Raw genomic sequence first — 15,663 nt, forward strand, 5'->3', positions numbered from 1 at the left:
TGGTGTTTGGCTAGCTTGTCTGCATTGGAGATTGCAGCAACAGCAGTTGGTGGATTTGTGGGGAGAGATGAAATGCCTGACCTTTCTCTGATAGGAAGATGTAAGTCTTCATTGCTGCAGTGAATTGATTATTTTGTCTAGGCCCCCAGAGGGAAGCTTGCAAGCTGCACTTCTTGTCTCCTGTGGAAATCAGAAGCCAGCAATGGAGGGCTGGAGGCAAATACCGGGTGGAGATAGGAGAGCCAATTTTCTAATTGAAAATGTATATTGCATTTGCTGTCAGTGGGATCAACATTTCTACATTTCTACTTAAATTTTTGTGGCTACAGTTGGGTTCTGACATTAAAAACATTATACCTAGCCTACATTGTAGATAAGCCACCTCTTGGCTGTTACTGTCTGAAGGGAGGTCATTCTATGCCAGTGATTTCAAGGTCATAGAAATCCAGACTGTACATGACGAGGCTCTGGACTGGTATCTCCTTAATACGTTTTGGGGTAAGCTTGGCACGCTGTTCCTGGCCACAGAGTAGCACTGCAGCGACAGAGAGCCTGCGATGAGATGAGAATGCATTTTTTTTATGATAGGTGAATGTTTCCATTGCATATATGAAAGATTGGAGCATCAAAAATAGTACAATCAATTTTACGTTGGTATGGAATAAATATTTCTTGGGCTAATCTTTTGTGGCTGTCATTAAATCCCCAAACCATTGCCAAATATGATTATACTAATAGATGCTAAATATATACATTAAACGGAATAAATAGACAAGAAGATCCTAAAATTACAGGAAGATAGCTCATATTCTAAAAAAAATTATTTCTATAGCAACAATTTTCATAGCTGAACTGCAAGCTGTTACTACTAGACTTCAGGAAAAAGGTTTCTCTTTTTTTGCTTTGCATTTAAGATATGTATTCCAGCTTCTGCTTTGATAGTACGGTGTTACACACAAACAATTACTAAACAAAAAGATTATCATGAATCTGTAAAATGTTTTAATAAAACGGCTTAAATGTTTCTTTGACATACTGCAGAGTTTAATTGGCAGGGATGAAATGAAGATGGCTTCTGTTCTGTCTTGTAGTTGCTAAGAAGTTGGGCGTGATGTGCTGTCAGAAAATGATTTCAAATAAACACAAAGTCTTTACTGGGACAAAATCTGTGTCTCATCGGATTACCTGGCTTAGTTTGATTTAATACAAGGGTCCCCAAACTCTTCAGCTCATCAGTCTCTTTATGAAGTTTCAGATTGTTCATTGACCATGAAACACATGAAAATAATAAATAGTACTTTAATAACAACACAACGAAGAATAACAGATAACAGTGACTTTATAAAATAGGCTACATTTAAAATATATGGTTTAACATACCTTTCTTACTAAAAACTCTTGATATCATTAATGGGAAGTCTGCATCAAAAAAGGCATTGATATTTATTGGAGAATAGTAAATTTTAATCACAATCTTGCAGGAACAATCTTTTGACCCCCCAGACATTTATTGATCTTATTTTGATCACCAGCTGTTTATTGACCTCTTGGATAGTCCCACTGATCCTTGGGGTTGATATCGACCACTTTGGGGATCCCTGATTTAATAGATCTGTGCTGGGAGTGAAATAGTGCACTTTGGTTGGGATATCTCCCCCCCCCCAATCTTCCAGCTCAAGAAGACCCAAAAAGTCTTTTGAAGATGCACATTTAGGATAGTTAATTGAAAGGAAGTATTTTGCCCTATCCCAAGTTGTTTGAGACATTACATTTGTCAGTCTGTGAATTGAAGCATAAAAGGAAAACAATTTTTTTTTAAATGGTTTAAATGGAGGTGGGAGTGAAGTATTTTCTGATAATGGTTAAAAAATGCTCAGCTGAGAATATTAACTTTCTTAAAATCCTGTTTCAGTGTCTCTAGGTAGAGAAGCAGTAGATAGGTCAGCCAGTATATGAAATCAACGCAATATGGATCCGTGCGATATAGATCCGTGCGATATGGATCCGTGCGATATGGATCCGTGTGATATGGATCAGTGTAGCACATCAGTTAGTGTCAAAGTGTTCAGGTAAGAAAATATCTTGAAAGACTTAGAGGTTAAACTTGCTATCTCCTCCATGAAGTTTATGGAATCAATATAATCAATGGTAAGATCTTTTGATTTATGCCCCGAAACAGGGATCTTGTGGAACTTGTGATCTTCCAAACATGGTTGAACTACTTTTCTCAGCAGCTTCAGCTGACCTGACAAGTGGCGAGGCTGGTGGGAATTGTCTTCTGAGTACTGTACTCAGAAAGAAACCACTTTCGTGTATAGTCACAAACTAAAATCAGGGGAGGGATAGGTGTTGGAGCAAAAATAAGAGCATTTCCAAAATGTCCCTTTAGAAGCCTCACAGAAATTATTTAACATCTACCTGTTGTATAAAGTGTATTTTTTTCTGAATGAGTATATTTCAGCGATACATGGAAGAAAATATTTTCCCTGTTTGGAGGCATCCAACAATTTTTAGATTGTCCTCTCAAATAATTATCTTGAATATTCTTTACATAAGAGAGGAATACCAGTCTATCTGAGCATTCATTTTTGTTTCACAAATGTCACATCCGTTAGTCTTGAAAGAATTTGTAGAAACAGTTGAGGATCTTACGCCGATCGGAATAGACACGTACATGAGATCTGCCATTCCTTCTCTCTTGGAATCTAAAGTGGCACCTTTGTCAAATTTTAGTTCTCCAGATCAGGGATGCAAATATTTTTACTATTGGTTCTGTTTACATGGCTAGGTGGGCATGGCCATGTGACTGGGTAGGCATGTCTTTTTTTTTTGCAGTCCTCCACACATGTCCTTTTTTGCCTCCTGGGCCTCAGGGAAGCATTCTGGGTGAAGCAGTAAGACAAAGAGAGGGATCTTGGCACAGCTGATCGTCGGAACAGCTGATCATCGGGAGGAAAAAAAAAGAAATACCTTAAGGAGTGACTGGGCCAGGGAGAATGCAGTCAGCGATGTCAGGCATGCGTGCGATGTCGCACATGTGTAATACTAAGGACTGACTGGGCAGGGAAGGGACGGGTGGGCAGAGAGGGGCAGAGCCAGCCAGGGACATGATTTGCCGGTTCTCCCAACTGTGCAGAATCGTAACAACCGATTCTATAGAACTGGTCCAAACCGGTAGAATCCCACCCCTGCTCCAGATCCTGTTTCTAATATGAATTTAATAATAGGTAAAATATACTCCTTGCAGTAGTTGATCAGAAACCACGACTTACAAGCCATAATGGCTGGGTTTATATTTTACATTAAGCCAAATGCAAACAAATAATAGAATGTCTTAGAGTGATGAAAGAAACCAACCAAGAGAAAAATATTTTCAGATCCACAGTAGAATCATTTGGATTGATCCCGGGGAAGGTAAGCATGCTAACTTTAAATTCTCAGAAAGTTTTTGTCCAGCGAAGTTGCTGAAAAAAGACAGTAGAGAAGAAGGAAGGGGATCCTAGAATTAAGCTATATACAAATGTCAACCAAGATAAATTACTTTTGCTTCTTTCGTGATGTTCCTATTCCTCCAGGCTCCAGATCAGTGAAGGGTCTCCTCCAAAGATCTCTCCTGAGCCAGAGCCACCTACCCCTGAGTCTGAGCCCGAGCCCCAGCCACCCACCCCAGAGCCAGAACCAGAAGCTCCTCCACCTCCACCACCTCCACCGCCTCCACCACCAGTTAAAAAACGCATGGAGTTTGCTGTTGGAATCAATGGGTAAGCTTTTGTTCTTCCCTGCCCAGTTGATATTTTTGTATTTTGTATTTTAAGGTGACGTTGGGAGATTCTGGGAGTTGAAGTCCACGCATTAGGAAACAGTACTCTTCGTTTCTTGAAAATGTCCTGCTAATGATAGACAATGAAATGGGTATTTTTGTTGTTGTTGTTGTTGTTGGTCTTTTGCAACAATATCATTGAAACAAAGCCTTGTGATTGAATAAAACTTGCTGGTTTGATTCCCAAGTTTTTCTGCAGCCATAATTTTGGGGTTGCACTATGTGATGGTTTGTGTTAAGTTGGAAAGTTGCAGTGAAACCTAGGTGGAAGTACAACATGAAACCGAGAGGCAAACCCCTGATTTCCAAGCCTTCTAGTTTCTGGGAATCTTCCTGCTGTCTTGTCTATCCAAAGGCCATAGCAATTTGCAGAGGTTCCTGAGGTCACTTTAAAAACAGATATGGGCAGAGGTCACGCCTTTGGGACTGGCGCTTACCTCCCTCATGCTGGCTTGAGAATTCTGGGAATTGAAGTCTATATGTCTTAAAATTGCCAAGGTTGAGAAACATTGTATTAAAGGAAATCTTTAAGTAATCTCTTCCGCTGACCTTAATTGTACCAAATGGGTGTGGGAACGTGCTCTAATGGATGGGTTTCTTTGCTCCTGCAGATTTGGACGTATTGGGCGCTTGGTCCTTCGGGCCTGCGTGGACAAGGGGGTCAAAGTTGTGGCTATCAATGACCCTTACATCGATGTGAACTACATGGTAATGGTTTTCTTATGAGACTAGACCAAACCTCTTGTAGAAATTAGTTTAGCTTCCTTATAGGGCAGGAAAGGAAGGCCTGATATGAAAAGTGTCAGAGTTCATTGAAACCCTGGTAAGAAGGTCCTCCCTACATGTCCCCCAGGTCTTTCTGTGAAGAGAGGCAGTTGGGAGACCAGCAAGAGAGTGTAAGCAGAGATTAGAACTCTTCCAGCTAGATTCTTAGTTGTTCTTGGGAAATAGGAATGGTCTCCGTTTACAGGTAGTACTTGACTTATGACCATAATTGAGCCCAGAATTACTGTCGTAAGTCGTACTGGTTAAGTGAGTCATCCAGCAACTCGCCCAATTTTACCACGTTTTTTGTTTGCGGCGCTTGTTAAGTGAATGCAGCAGTCATAAAACAAACCCATTGTTTGCAGTGGCCTTTTTTTACCCGTTTTTGCTGGAAAATAAATGTCCTTCCTGCCCTCCCCACCCCCAAAATGAGTAAATTGCAGCCCTGTGATCTCAGTGGCTGCAAAGGGGCATAAATGCAGACTGTTTGCCAAGCACCCCATAACGCAGTCACGTGACCACAGGGGTGGGGGACGGATGTTGGAACTTGGAATCGGGGTTGTAGTGACCGTTTATTAAGCAAGGACCACCTGTATAAGAATTGGGCGCCTAACCCTTTGAAAACCCAGCATCCTTGCGCAGCTGTCAGATGCCCAGACAAATGGAGATTGGCTGTCTCTGTTTAATTAGACCTCTATCAAGCTACAGAGATGAGTGGTGCGGTGGCCTAGAGGTGGAGCGCTCTCCGCACGATCAGGAGGCTGTGAGTTCGATCCTAAGTAGAGGCGGATATTTCTCTCTCTGGGCACAATGAGAATATATCTGCTGAAAAAAACTTCCGTATTGGCGACAGGAAGGGCATCCGGTCAGTAAACACTCAGCTCCCATTCAGTTGCCCAGACTCCACCCCGCAAGGGGTTGTTGGGTCATTAAATCAAGCTAGAGAGGTGGCACAAATCCAGTTCTCCCGGCATGATGTGGCTTTAGCTTCTTTTCCCCACAGGTCTACATGTTCAAATATGACTCTACTCATGGGCGCTTCAAGGGAGATGTGATGGCAGAGGATGGAAAGCTGGTGGTGAATGGGTCAAAAATCTCAGTATTCCAGAAGTAAGTGGGAATAAGACGGAGCACAATGCGTTCATTCCATTTCATTGTTTTACCCATTTAAAATATTTTAGTATTTTAATATTCTCAGTAATGTGGTCTTCCCAGGGAACTTTGGTAGTTGGGCAGTTTGGAACAACATGTATGAGAATATAACTAACTTCTCCAACTTCTGTGACAAACTGGCTATTTCATAGGGTTTGTGGCCTCTGAATTGTGTAAGAAAAATGAAATGAAGAACAGAATTACACTATGTACCAAATTTATATAGCTGCCCCTGTGTCAAATGTGTCTTGGAGATGGAGTTCTTACAGTGCTTTTGGTTTTCTGGTGCTTTCCCGGGGCGTCATAATTGTGGATTTAAACAGGGTAACTAGTGATATTAGAGTAAAATAAATGCTTTTGGCTCTTTGGGGAAATGTAGTCTTACCAATTTTCTTCCATGTATACCATCTTCTTCCTGTCATAATACCAGAGGTGGTATTCAACAGGTTCTGACCAGTTCTGGAGAACCGGTAGCGGAAATTTTGAGTAGTTCAGAGAACCGGCAAATACCACCTCTGACTGGAGATTTTACAGTATCCTTCACCTGCCACGCCTACCAAGCCCCGCCCACAGAACCTCTAGTAAAAAAATTGAATCCCACCACTGCACAGTATTATGAGCTATATTGAAGCCAATTTGCTTGTCTGGATTCAGCATGTGTGAACTTAACCAATTACCATTTGTTGCACAACTAATTGCTTTTCACACTATGTGAATCTAGCTGAAATGCTATTGCGGAAGAGTAAACCTTCGGTGGGAGTTGCACATTTAAACAAGAAAAGAACAATGTCAGGGATGTTTGTGTTTCTAAAGATCAGAGGCGTTCATCCAATTACTTGGTTGAAGCCTAGGGGTCCTGAAAGTAATCTGTTTGAGTAGAAGTCCGGGTGGGCAGGTCTGAATAAAGATTGTCCTCTTGTATTTCATAGCATGAAACCAAATGAGATTCCTTGGGCAGAGGCAGGTGCCTTGTATGTAGTAGAATCCACCGGAGTCTTCCTCAGTGTTGACAAAGCTTCGGTAAGTATCTTGAGTTAGGTCCCTTCTCTGAGATAAGAACCAGTATAATTTCCCTTTCGTGATATTTTCTGGGTTTGAAGAGATTTCACTTAGATGCTTGGTTTTTATCATGGGCTGGCACAGATTTCTGCTGTAATGGAATAAAGTATACAATCTTCCGCCTGTGGGCTGGCAGAATCTGGTATTTTATAATGGAAATCTGGCATTTTTTTTACAGGCTCATCTTCATGGGGGAGCCAGGCGAGTAGTGGTGACTGCCCCATCGCCTGATGCCCCCATGTTTGTTATGGGAGTCAACCATGAGAAGTACGATCCATCTAGCATGAACATTGTGAGGTAAGATTGAACCTGGCCAACTGGGGAAAAGCTTATGGGTTGAAGGGCAATGACCAATCTATACCACGGTGGCACAGTGGTTAGAGTGTAGTACTGCAGGCTACTTCTGCCGGCTGCCTGCAATTTGGCAGTTCAAATCTCACCAGGCTCAAGGTTGACTCAGCCTTCCATCCTTCTGAGGTGGGTAAAATGAAGACCCAGATTGTTGGGTGGGGGGAACATGTAAACTGCTTATAGAGGGTTATAAAGCACTGTAAAGCTGTATATAAGTCTTAAGTGCTATTCAGAGGTAGTATTCAGCAGGTTCTGACCAGTTCTGGAGAACCGGTAGCAGAAATTTTGAGTAGTTCAGAGAATTGGCAGATACCACCTCTGACTGGAGTTTTTACAGTCTCCTTCCCCTGCTATGCCCACCAAGCCACGCCCACAGAAGTGGTAGAAAAAAAAAGAATCCTACCACTGGTGCTATGGCTATACAAAATCAATGCAATCCCCTCCTCCCTATGGGCAATTGAAATAATACAGTACAAAGAAGAAAATTAAAGCACAACATAGCAATTTCACAGAAACAAACCCATACTTATTGGGCTCTCCTAATATCCTGGCCTCGTAGCCTTGGGGAAAAAAAATCCAGGTTCTGGCAACCTTCTGGAAGGCCAAGAGGATTGGGGCTTTCTGAATCTTAGGAAACTTTGGCAGGGAAGGCAAGTCTTAGCAGTTTTTATTCACACCATTTAAGAAACTTAGTTGAGTAAGATTGCTTTGCAATTTCATTCTGTTGGGTAAGTTTATGGATCAACCTATTGAGCAAAGTCTTTGAGGAAAGATTGGGTGTGCTTTCTCAGCTAATATTCAAAGCTCATGGCTCCCTTTAGATTAGAACTTTCTCAAAGCTCTGTAAACGATGCTGTCTTGGCCTGAGTCATCAGATAGTTGTGGGTTCATCTTTGTTGGATTTGGGAGATGGAGCTAAACTTAAGAGAACCTAAGAATATAGATCTGGGTTGAGATGTAACTTCTTTATGCGGGTTGGTTGAGTGATGAACAACAACAAAAATTCAAGGTCATGTGTAACTCTTGTTTTCCAGCAATGCTTCCTGTACCACCAACTGCCTGGCACCTTTGGCCAAGGTCATCCATGACAGCTTTGGCATTGTGGAGGGCCTGATGGTGAGAACTGTCATATTCTTCCCAATGTGCTCATTCATTTCTTGATTTATGGCATTTTTATACTGCCAAATTCATAGAGGAGAGCCAATTTGATGTAATGGTTAAGGCACCAGGTTAGAAGCTTGGAGGTTGTGTCCTTAGACACAAAGCCACTTGAGTGACCTTGGGCCAGTCGCTCTCTTTCATTCCTGGGAAGAAGGCAAAGGCACACCACTTCCAAAAGCTTGCCAAGAAAACTTCAGGGATTTGTCCAACTGTTGTCATGAGTCAATATTGTATTAAAGGCACAGAAGTGAAAAGTAAAGACAGCTAAGCACATATATATATGATCTACAAAGCTGTAAAAGCAATTCAACCTCAAAAAGAAAAGAAAAAAACAGGGTTAAAATGACTTTTTTTAATTCCACGAAGAACATACTTTCTCCTTCTGATTCCTGTGTCTCTTATAGCTATGAAGATTTGGGAATAATGGAGCTCCCCAGGAGATGGCTGGGTGTGTTTTGATTAATCCCACACATAAATTTACAATAAATTGCAGCACTTTCAGTTTGCTAAGTTACACATACACACAGAACTTCAGTTCTTAAATACCAGGCTTCCTAATCAAGTTATTGGTAAAATTCTGACTGTGGTTGGCTAACAGTTGGCTAACTCTATTTGCTTATAGCAAAATCATTCACAAATCACTTCTTCCAGTTTGAGTTGGTTTTTTTCCCCTCTGTACTGCAACTTTCCATAAGTATTGGCATGCAGCCCTGTCTTCAGCATTTGTGCATCAGTCCAGGTAAAATAAAAAATTACAAATGATAGCAAACGCACTATGAAGCATTATGTATTAATTCTATTTTTACATACAAAAATGGCCCCTTTAGGAAACCCAGGTGACTTGTTTAGATCATATCTAGTGTTGAAAAATGCTTTGTATGTCTGTTCCTATATCAACTGGCATTTCTGGTCTGCAGACCACTGTTCATGCTTACACTGCCACTCAAAAAACAGTGGATGGACCTTCTGCCAAGGCATGGCGTGATGGGAGGGGTGCTCACCAGAACATCATTCCAGCTTCTACCGGTGCTGCCAAAGCTGTGGGCAAGGTCATTCCTGAACTTAAAGGGTATGCAGAACAAATTTAACTTCTGAAAAAAAAAAGGGGGGGGGCGCTTTGTGCATTTGGGCCAATCCTAAAGATGTGACCATAAGAGACAAGCAAGGCTGTATTTCTAATTACTGATTTGTGACCAGGAGAATGAGGGGAAACCATAGAACTGCCAGGATTTCATTCTGAGAATATTTCTCAGACACCTGGATGTTTTAGATTATTTATCCTGTAACCCTTGAGAGCTTAAAACCTATCCTTACTTATATTGAGTGAGTTATACAGGTTGCTGTCCCAGTGTAGTCAATTTACCCCAATGTGGTAGGTTGATAGAATGGGATGGGATGGGATGGGATGGACTGGAATAGAATGGAATGGAATGCGGAATAGAACAGAATAGAAAATAAAATAGTAAGAATAAAATGCAGAATAGAATAGAAAATAAAAAAGGAGAGAGAAAAAAAGATAAAAGAGAATAGAATGCAGAATAGAATAGAATAGAATAACAGAGTTGGAAGGGACCTTGGAGGTCTTCTAGTCCAACCCCTTGCCTAGGCAGGAAACCCTACACCACTTCAGACAAAGGGTTGTCCAACATGTCATGATGTCATTAAGGAAATAATAAAGCCATTAACAAAAAAACAGAGAAAACAAAATAGCACAGATTCTGCCAAATGATATTTATTGCGGTTGGGAATACTTATGTTGTGGTCTGTCGGCCGCCGGCCCCTCCAGCAGCTGAATCAGATGAGGAGGCATGGGAGTAAGGCAACCTGAGAGCTCCAAGGGGAAAGAGGGAATGGAGCTGTTGAGAGAGAGAGAGACAGAGAGAGACAGAGGCGGAGCCTGGGCCATCCAGCTGCCAGGTCTGGGAGTGGCTGATGAGGAAGAAGAGGAACAGCTGGGACCAGTGCCTGATTCGCAGATGCACAGAAGGCAGAGGAGAGGAGAGCGGTGGAAATCCGTGGGCCGATCCTTGGGATGGAAGAGCCACCACTGCTAGCGAAGCCCCACCTCAGCTCTGGGAATAAAAGGCAGTGGGTGGTGATGAATAGATGTGGCAGGCAACTATTTATTTCCCTGCCAGACAGATGTGTTAGCCTGAGGTGAGAGGAAAACTTTTTTTGCCACGGATGCTGGAGCTCCTGATAAAGGAATAGTTGATTTAAATGCAGCGGGTTTGTCATGTTTGTGGAGCTAGGTCAGAACAACTTAGCTGGAGTCTTAGGCTTAGATGCCAGACTGTCAGTTCTCATTCTCATTCCTTGGAGGACAGAGTGGTTGGTAGTAAGACTCTTCAAATCTGAATTGCCATGGGAACTCTTTCTTTCTCCTTTTAATGATCAAATCTCTTCTCCCCCACCAGGAAGCTGACTGGCATGGCATTTCGTGTGCCAGTGTGCGATGTGTCTGTTGTTGACCTGACCTGCCGTCTCTCTAGATCAGCTACCTATGCTCAGATTAAAGAAGCTGTCAAGAAGGCAGCTAAGGGGCCAATGAAAGGGATCCTGGGATATACAGAAGATGAGGTAAACAGGCTGCTTATGTTTCCATTGGCGAGCTGCAGGATTATTTTAAGATGCTCCGATGAGCTATCCTAAGCTTCAGCAGATTTAATGCAAGGCAACATCTAGAATAGGCCGGGATAATGTGCTGCAACAGCTGATTGTTGTTTGATTTTTGTAATAATGCCAACAAGTGGAAGCCTGTGATAGGGGCAGGCTAGGGAAATCCACTGGTGGATTTCTTGCTGGTGGGAAAAATATCCACCAGTTATTAACATGAGTTGGGGTGAAGGCAGGAAAGAGGCGAGTTTTGATTAGACAAGCCAGTGGGTTTAGTCTTGTATGAATAGCTGATCTGAGGAGTGGATGGAGTTTTTGTCTTCTCTATCAGGAAGCCTTTTTTCACCCAGTAGATCAGCTCTTGCCCACCCATTAGATTATCCTCTCACTCATTTACTCACTCACTTTATTGGCTTAGACACCTGACTTGTTCTTTTCACTCCTTTTTCTCCCTATCACTCTGTCTTACTCTTGTTTGATGTCTCACTCTTGTACTGTCTCTACAGAGGTGTTGTGTGTATATATTTTGCGCTGAGAGATGTTAGTGGATGGATTTTCATTCTTTAACCTGTGCTGTTTTGTTGGCAGCCAGGACAACTATTTATTCATGTAGACAAAGAGCTGGCATCAGATGCCCAGTGTTTTGTCCTGCTGCTCAAGCCTTAATGCCCTTGGACACTTTTCAAAGGAAGAGACTATATTTGCTGCTGCTCAAAATAGCCAAGAAGACCAATGGGCAGGTCCCAGTGCCTTCTGTGTAACCACTATAAGTCCCAGTAGAGGAGAACATCTGTAGCTCAAGGAGGAAACCACACCCCCACCAAAACTTGCCCTTGGCAGGGCAAGTTACTATAAACATGTAGCAAGCTGCATACTCTCTGATACTGATGATGTAATGTAATGATGATGAAATATTTGCAACCTAACAACCAAGCTCAGAGAACACCAAGAACTGCATACCACTGAGATGCGAAAGATTGAGAACACAGAAAGCTGTGTGGGGAGTAAATGGAAAACACCGTTTTAGCCTTGAATCAGATATAGTTAAGCAGCCTCAGCTCCAGGTTGGAGATGAGATTACATTATGTCACGGGAACATGCCAATTATGGTAAATTATATAGCTTTGAGGCACGGGGATGTGTGAATAAACCTAAGGCCCAACTTCAGATGGTAACAATTAAAACAAGTACAACAAGCCAGATTAGGGTTTTTGATAAAGGATATGTCTGTGGACTGTACAAAATGAACCCTTTAGCCAGACCGCTGAATCACTTGGTATTTTATAGAAGAAGTGTGCAAAACATTTGAAGTTGAAGCACTCCATTTCAAGTGAAGTACTCTTGATCCTCTTGGAAGGGTTTGACGCTCAACATTCAAGCTTTGAGCCTAGAATGTTGGTTATTACAAGTGTCTCCTTCCATCATCTTTGTGTACCGCAATTTTCTCTTCTTTGTTCGCAGGTTGTTTCTACTGATTTCATCGGTGATGAACGTTCTTCTATTTTTGATGCCGCAGCAGGCATCTCCCTCAATGATAACTTTGTGAAGCTCATCTCCTGGTAAGCCAAACCCTTTGTTTCATCTACCAGTTGAGATTTCCAAGGTAGCTCATAAGGAAAATGGTCAGGGCATTGTTTCATGATCTTGTGTCACAAGCAGAAATGCCCATCAAAATTATCTTGCTTTCCTTGAACAGTAAGGATATAGTTAGATACCTTCAGTCTGTCAAAACACCAGACCATCACTTGCACAATAATTTCATCAGCTAAAGCTAGAATGCAAATAATGGAGAAATATTGAACTGTACTATGGAACACGGGTCTCTAACCTTGGCCACTTTAAGACTTGTGGACTTCAACTCCCAGAATTCTCCAGCCAGCTGGCTGGAGAATTCTGGGAGTTGAAGTCCACAAGTCTTAAAGTGGCCAAGATTGGAAACCCCTGCTACGGAAGATACACCTGGCATTTCTCGTCATTTAAAACTGGGATTTTTCCCCAACTCACAAAGTATACACTGCCTTCAGGCATTGAGCTTCACTTAGCATTAACCAGATTTAGTTATAAATGCAGGCATTGGATGGAAAATGATGTTTTAAAAATTACTGTCTTATTACAAATGGTCACTAAACAAGGTAGCTGCTAAACAGGGAATGCCTGTACAACTACCACTGACTTGCAACACATTATAATTATAGATGATAGTGCATTTTTCCTTAACCCAATATTCCAGAATCTGAAAAACTGAATGTATGGAATAATTTCACAAGGGCACTGCATGTTGAGTGGGTTCCAGCCTTTTTACTTTAGTACAACGTCATTCTTGAATATAAAAATTTGCTTATGTTGTTTCCCCCTCTGACAGGTATGATAATGAATATGGGTACAGCTGTCGTGTAGTAGATCTCCTGAAGCACATGTACAGCAAGGAGGAGATGTGAACCCTGAGTCCGAACTACATTCCAGGCTATTCAACAGAGGGCCTCACCACTTTTAGTCAATTGGTTCTTTGCTTCAACCACAGAATCCCAAACACTGCACTTTGTGTAAAGCTTTATGTGTACGTGTGTGTGTGTGTGTGTGTGTGTGTGTGTGTGTATCTGTGGGCGTGAATCCTTCTTTCCACAGCAGCTTATTTAGCGGAGATAAATTGAACCAAGTTCCTCCTTGTAGAAGGAGTCTAGTCTCTGGGGCTATGCATTGGTTTGTGTGGCTGTAGCGTTTTCAAGATCTTGCCAATGTTGAAATAAAAACCACTGGAGTTAAACTGATCTTGATTTGTATCCATGTGATCTTAACGTCTTAGGGATTTGGAATTCCCGCTCTCGATCAGGCTGAACAACATGGGAGGTTTCTGAGCATTGGAAGCTTCCACTTCTCGGGGAAGTTCTGTTCTGTTTTGCTTTGATTTATATTCATGGATGATTTTCTCATAAGAAAAAATTCATGTTGTGCTTTATACAACCATAACAATTGATAGTTCAAACTTATCAGAAATCAGCATGGATTACAAAGGCTAATAAGTAAATGCCTCATTCTTAATCTCACTCCTCAATGGTGCCAACGGATTTTTTTCTGACCATAATAGGTCATATTAATGAATGGAATCATTTTGTACATGCAGAAGAAATAACTGTTTGGACGTGCAGCAATAACCAGGGTTTTGTTTTATTTTTAAGAAAAACTGCTTATTCAAGGTATCTGGTATAATGGTAAATACGATGGAGAATATAATTTACCTCAAATATAATTTATCTCAGATGTGATGTAGCTCCCAGCATTCAGCTTTCACAGCTCCATATTTTGGAAGACACTTGATAGGTAACTTCTACACTCCGCACTTTTTTTCAAAACTTCAACACTGTAAGAACCCTAAGCTATTTTGCTTAAGAAAATGGGAAATCTGCTTCTAAATTTGCCTTATTGCTAATAGTAAAACTAATGGTGTTTTGAGGTTTTGTTGATGTTATCTGCAATTTACTGGTTTCCTGGACTGCAGGCGAATTTTAGCAAACAACTTTGGACTACTTCTAGGAAGAAAAGGGGTGTTGCCGTACCTATTGTTAAGGAACAGGAGGTTGGAAATATCCTGTGCAATTACAGATATATAAGAGGCATCAACAAAGCCATTCGCCAGTCCAAAATGCCCTTCTGGAATAAATGCACTCCTTAACCTCTGGAAATGTTGGAAAACACTGCTCATTACTCACAGCCTGCAAAGATGCCAGTTGGAGAAAACTAATGACTGAGTTTTCATCAATCACAACATCCCCTGTATACTTATTTTAAAAAATTCCTTGAAATGTTGAGCAAGAGAGAAAACAAGAAACAATAGAAATACAAATGTTGAAAAGAATAATGGTCTTCCTTTGCGTAAGGAACCAAACTAGAATTGTGGCAGCTTGCCTTACAATGGCAGTGTTTGCATGACATACCGAATCTTGTTACTGAATTAAGTTTTTTTCTGATTTCACGTAAAATATTGATAAACTAATAGGCTGGGTGGGTAACCCACACGTATAATTTCAAGCAATTTATCAACATCAGAAATAAACTCCAAAGTGCAGCTTAATTTTGTTTCAATCAAAAGTAGCAAATGTCTCCTGAGAGAAGTATTGATTTATTTCATTTCCAGGCCACTGAATGTTGCTATTTTCACTGATTTAGATTAACACGACATAATACAATAAAGCTATCCTAAAAATAACATAACCAACATTGTAATCAAGAACAGCAATGGTTCTAAACTGAGCCCTCTGGTTCTGCAAGTTCTCAGTGAAAGGGTCAGAGATAATCCCTTCTTAATATGCAATAGGATTACACCGTAGGAAAAGTGAGTATCGTATTGGAATATCCCTCAGATCTCCCTGTGGCTTCAGAGAACATCTGGTGCCTTGAGCTTTGGAAAGAAAGGCTTATAGTGAAAAGGAACAAATAAAACTGCCTCCTTCATGATATGGGCTCACTGACTCCTTGTGATTTACAGAAAGGATGTTGAAGGGGGACAGTAAGGGAGTGAAAAGATAAGCGGCCAAATTTCAGAGTCCCAGGACTGATAGAATTAGCATCCATCTCTTTTGTTCATCAGATGACCTGAGCAATGACTTATTGCTGAAGCCAAAACAGGATGAGTTAAGATGCCGGATGAATTAAAACCAATCAAGGGCTCAATGGAGATTCTCAATTATCCAGGTCATGGTTGTCCCAAGGTGCTTTTTTTCAAGTGTGCTGGAAGAAATGTC

General features: G+C 41.3%; 1 protein-coding gene across 1 annotated transcript; it reads left to right on the plus strand.

Annotated features, from left to right (window-relative positions):
• The first annotated feature begins 1,836 nt into the window (after positions 1 to 1,836).
• Positions 1,837 to 13,692, plus strand: GAPDHS (glyceraldehyde-3-phosphate dehydrogenase, spermatogenic). Its single transcript, XM_087939938.1, has 11 exons — positions 1,837 to 2,069; positions 3,576 to 3,761; positions 4,432 to 4,528; positions 5,589 to 5,695; positions 6,667 to 6,757; positions 6,975 to 7,093; positions 8,182 to 8,263; positions 9,226 to 9,377; positions 10,726 to 10,888; positions 12,386 to 12,483; positions 13,287 to 13,692. Exons 1-11 carry the CDS (start codon positions 1,969 to 1,971, stop codon positions 13,360 to 13,362), a joined length of 1,272 nt encoding a protein of 423 aa, XP_087796064.1. The 5' UTR covers positions 1,837 to 1,968; the 3' UTR covers positions 13,363 to 13,692.
• Positions 13,693 to 15,663: the final 1,971 nt, after the last annotated feature.

Source organism: Pseudonaja textilis, chromosome 10 (assembly GCF_049901715.1).
Source record: "Pseudonaja textilis isolate UNSWEBS1 chromosome 10, rPseTex1.2, whole genome shotgun sequence".
NCBI classification, from domain to species: domain Eukaryota; kingdom Metazoa; phylum Chordata; class Lepidosauria; order Squamata; family Elapidae; genus Pseudonaja; species Pseudonaja textilis.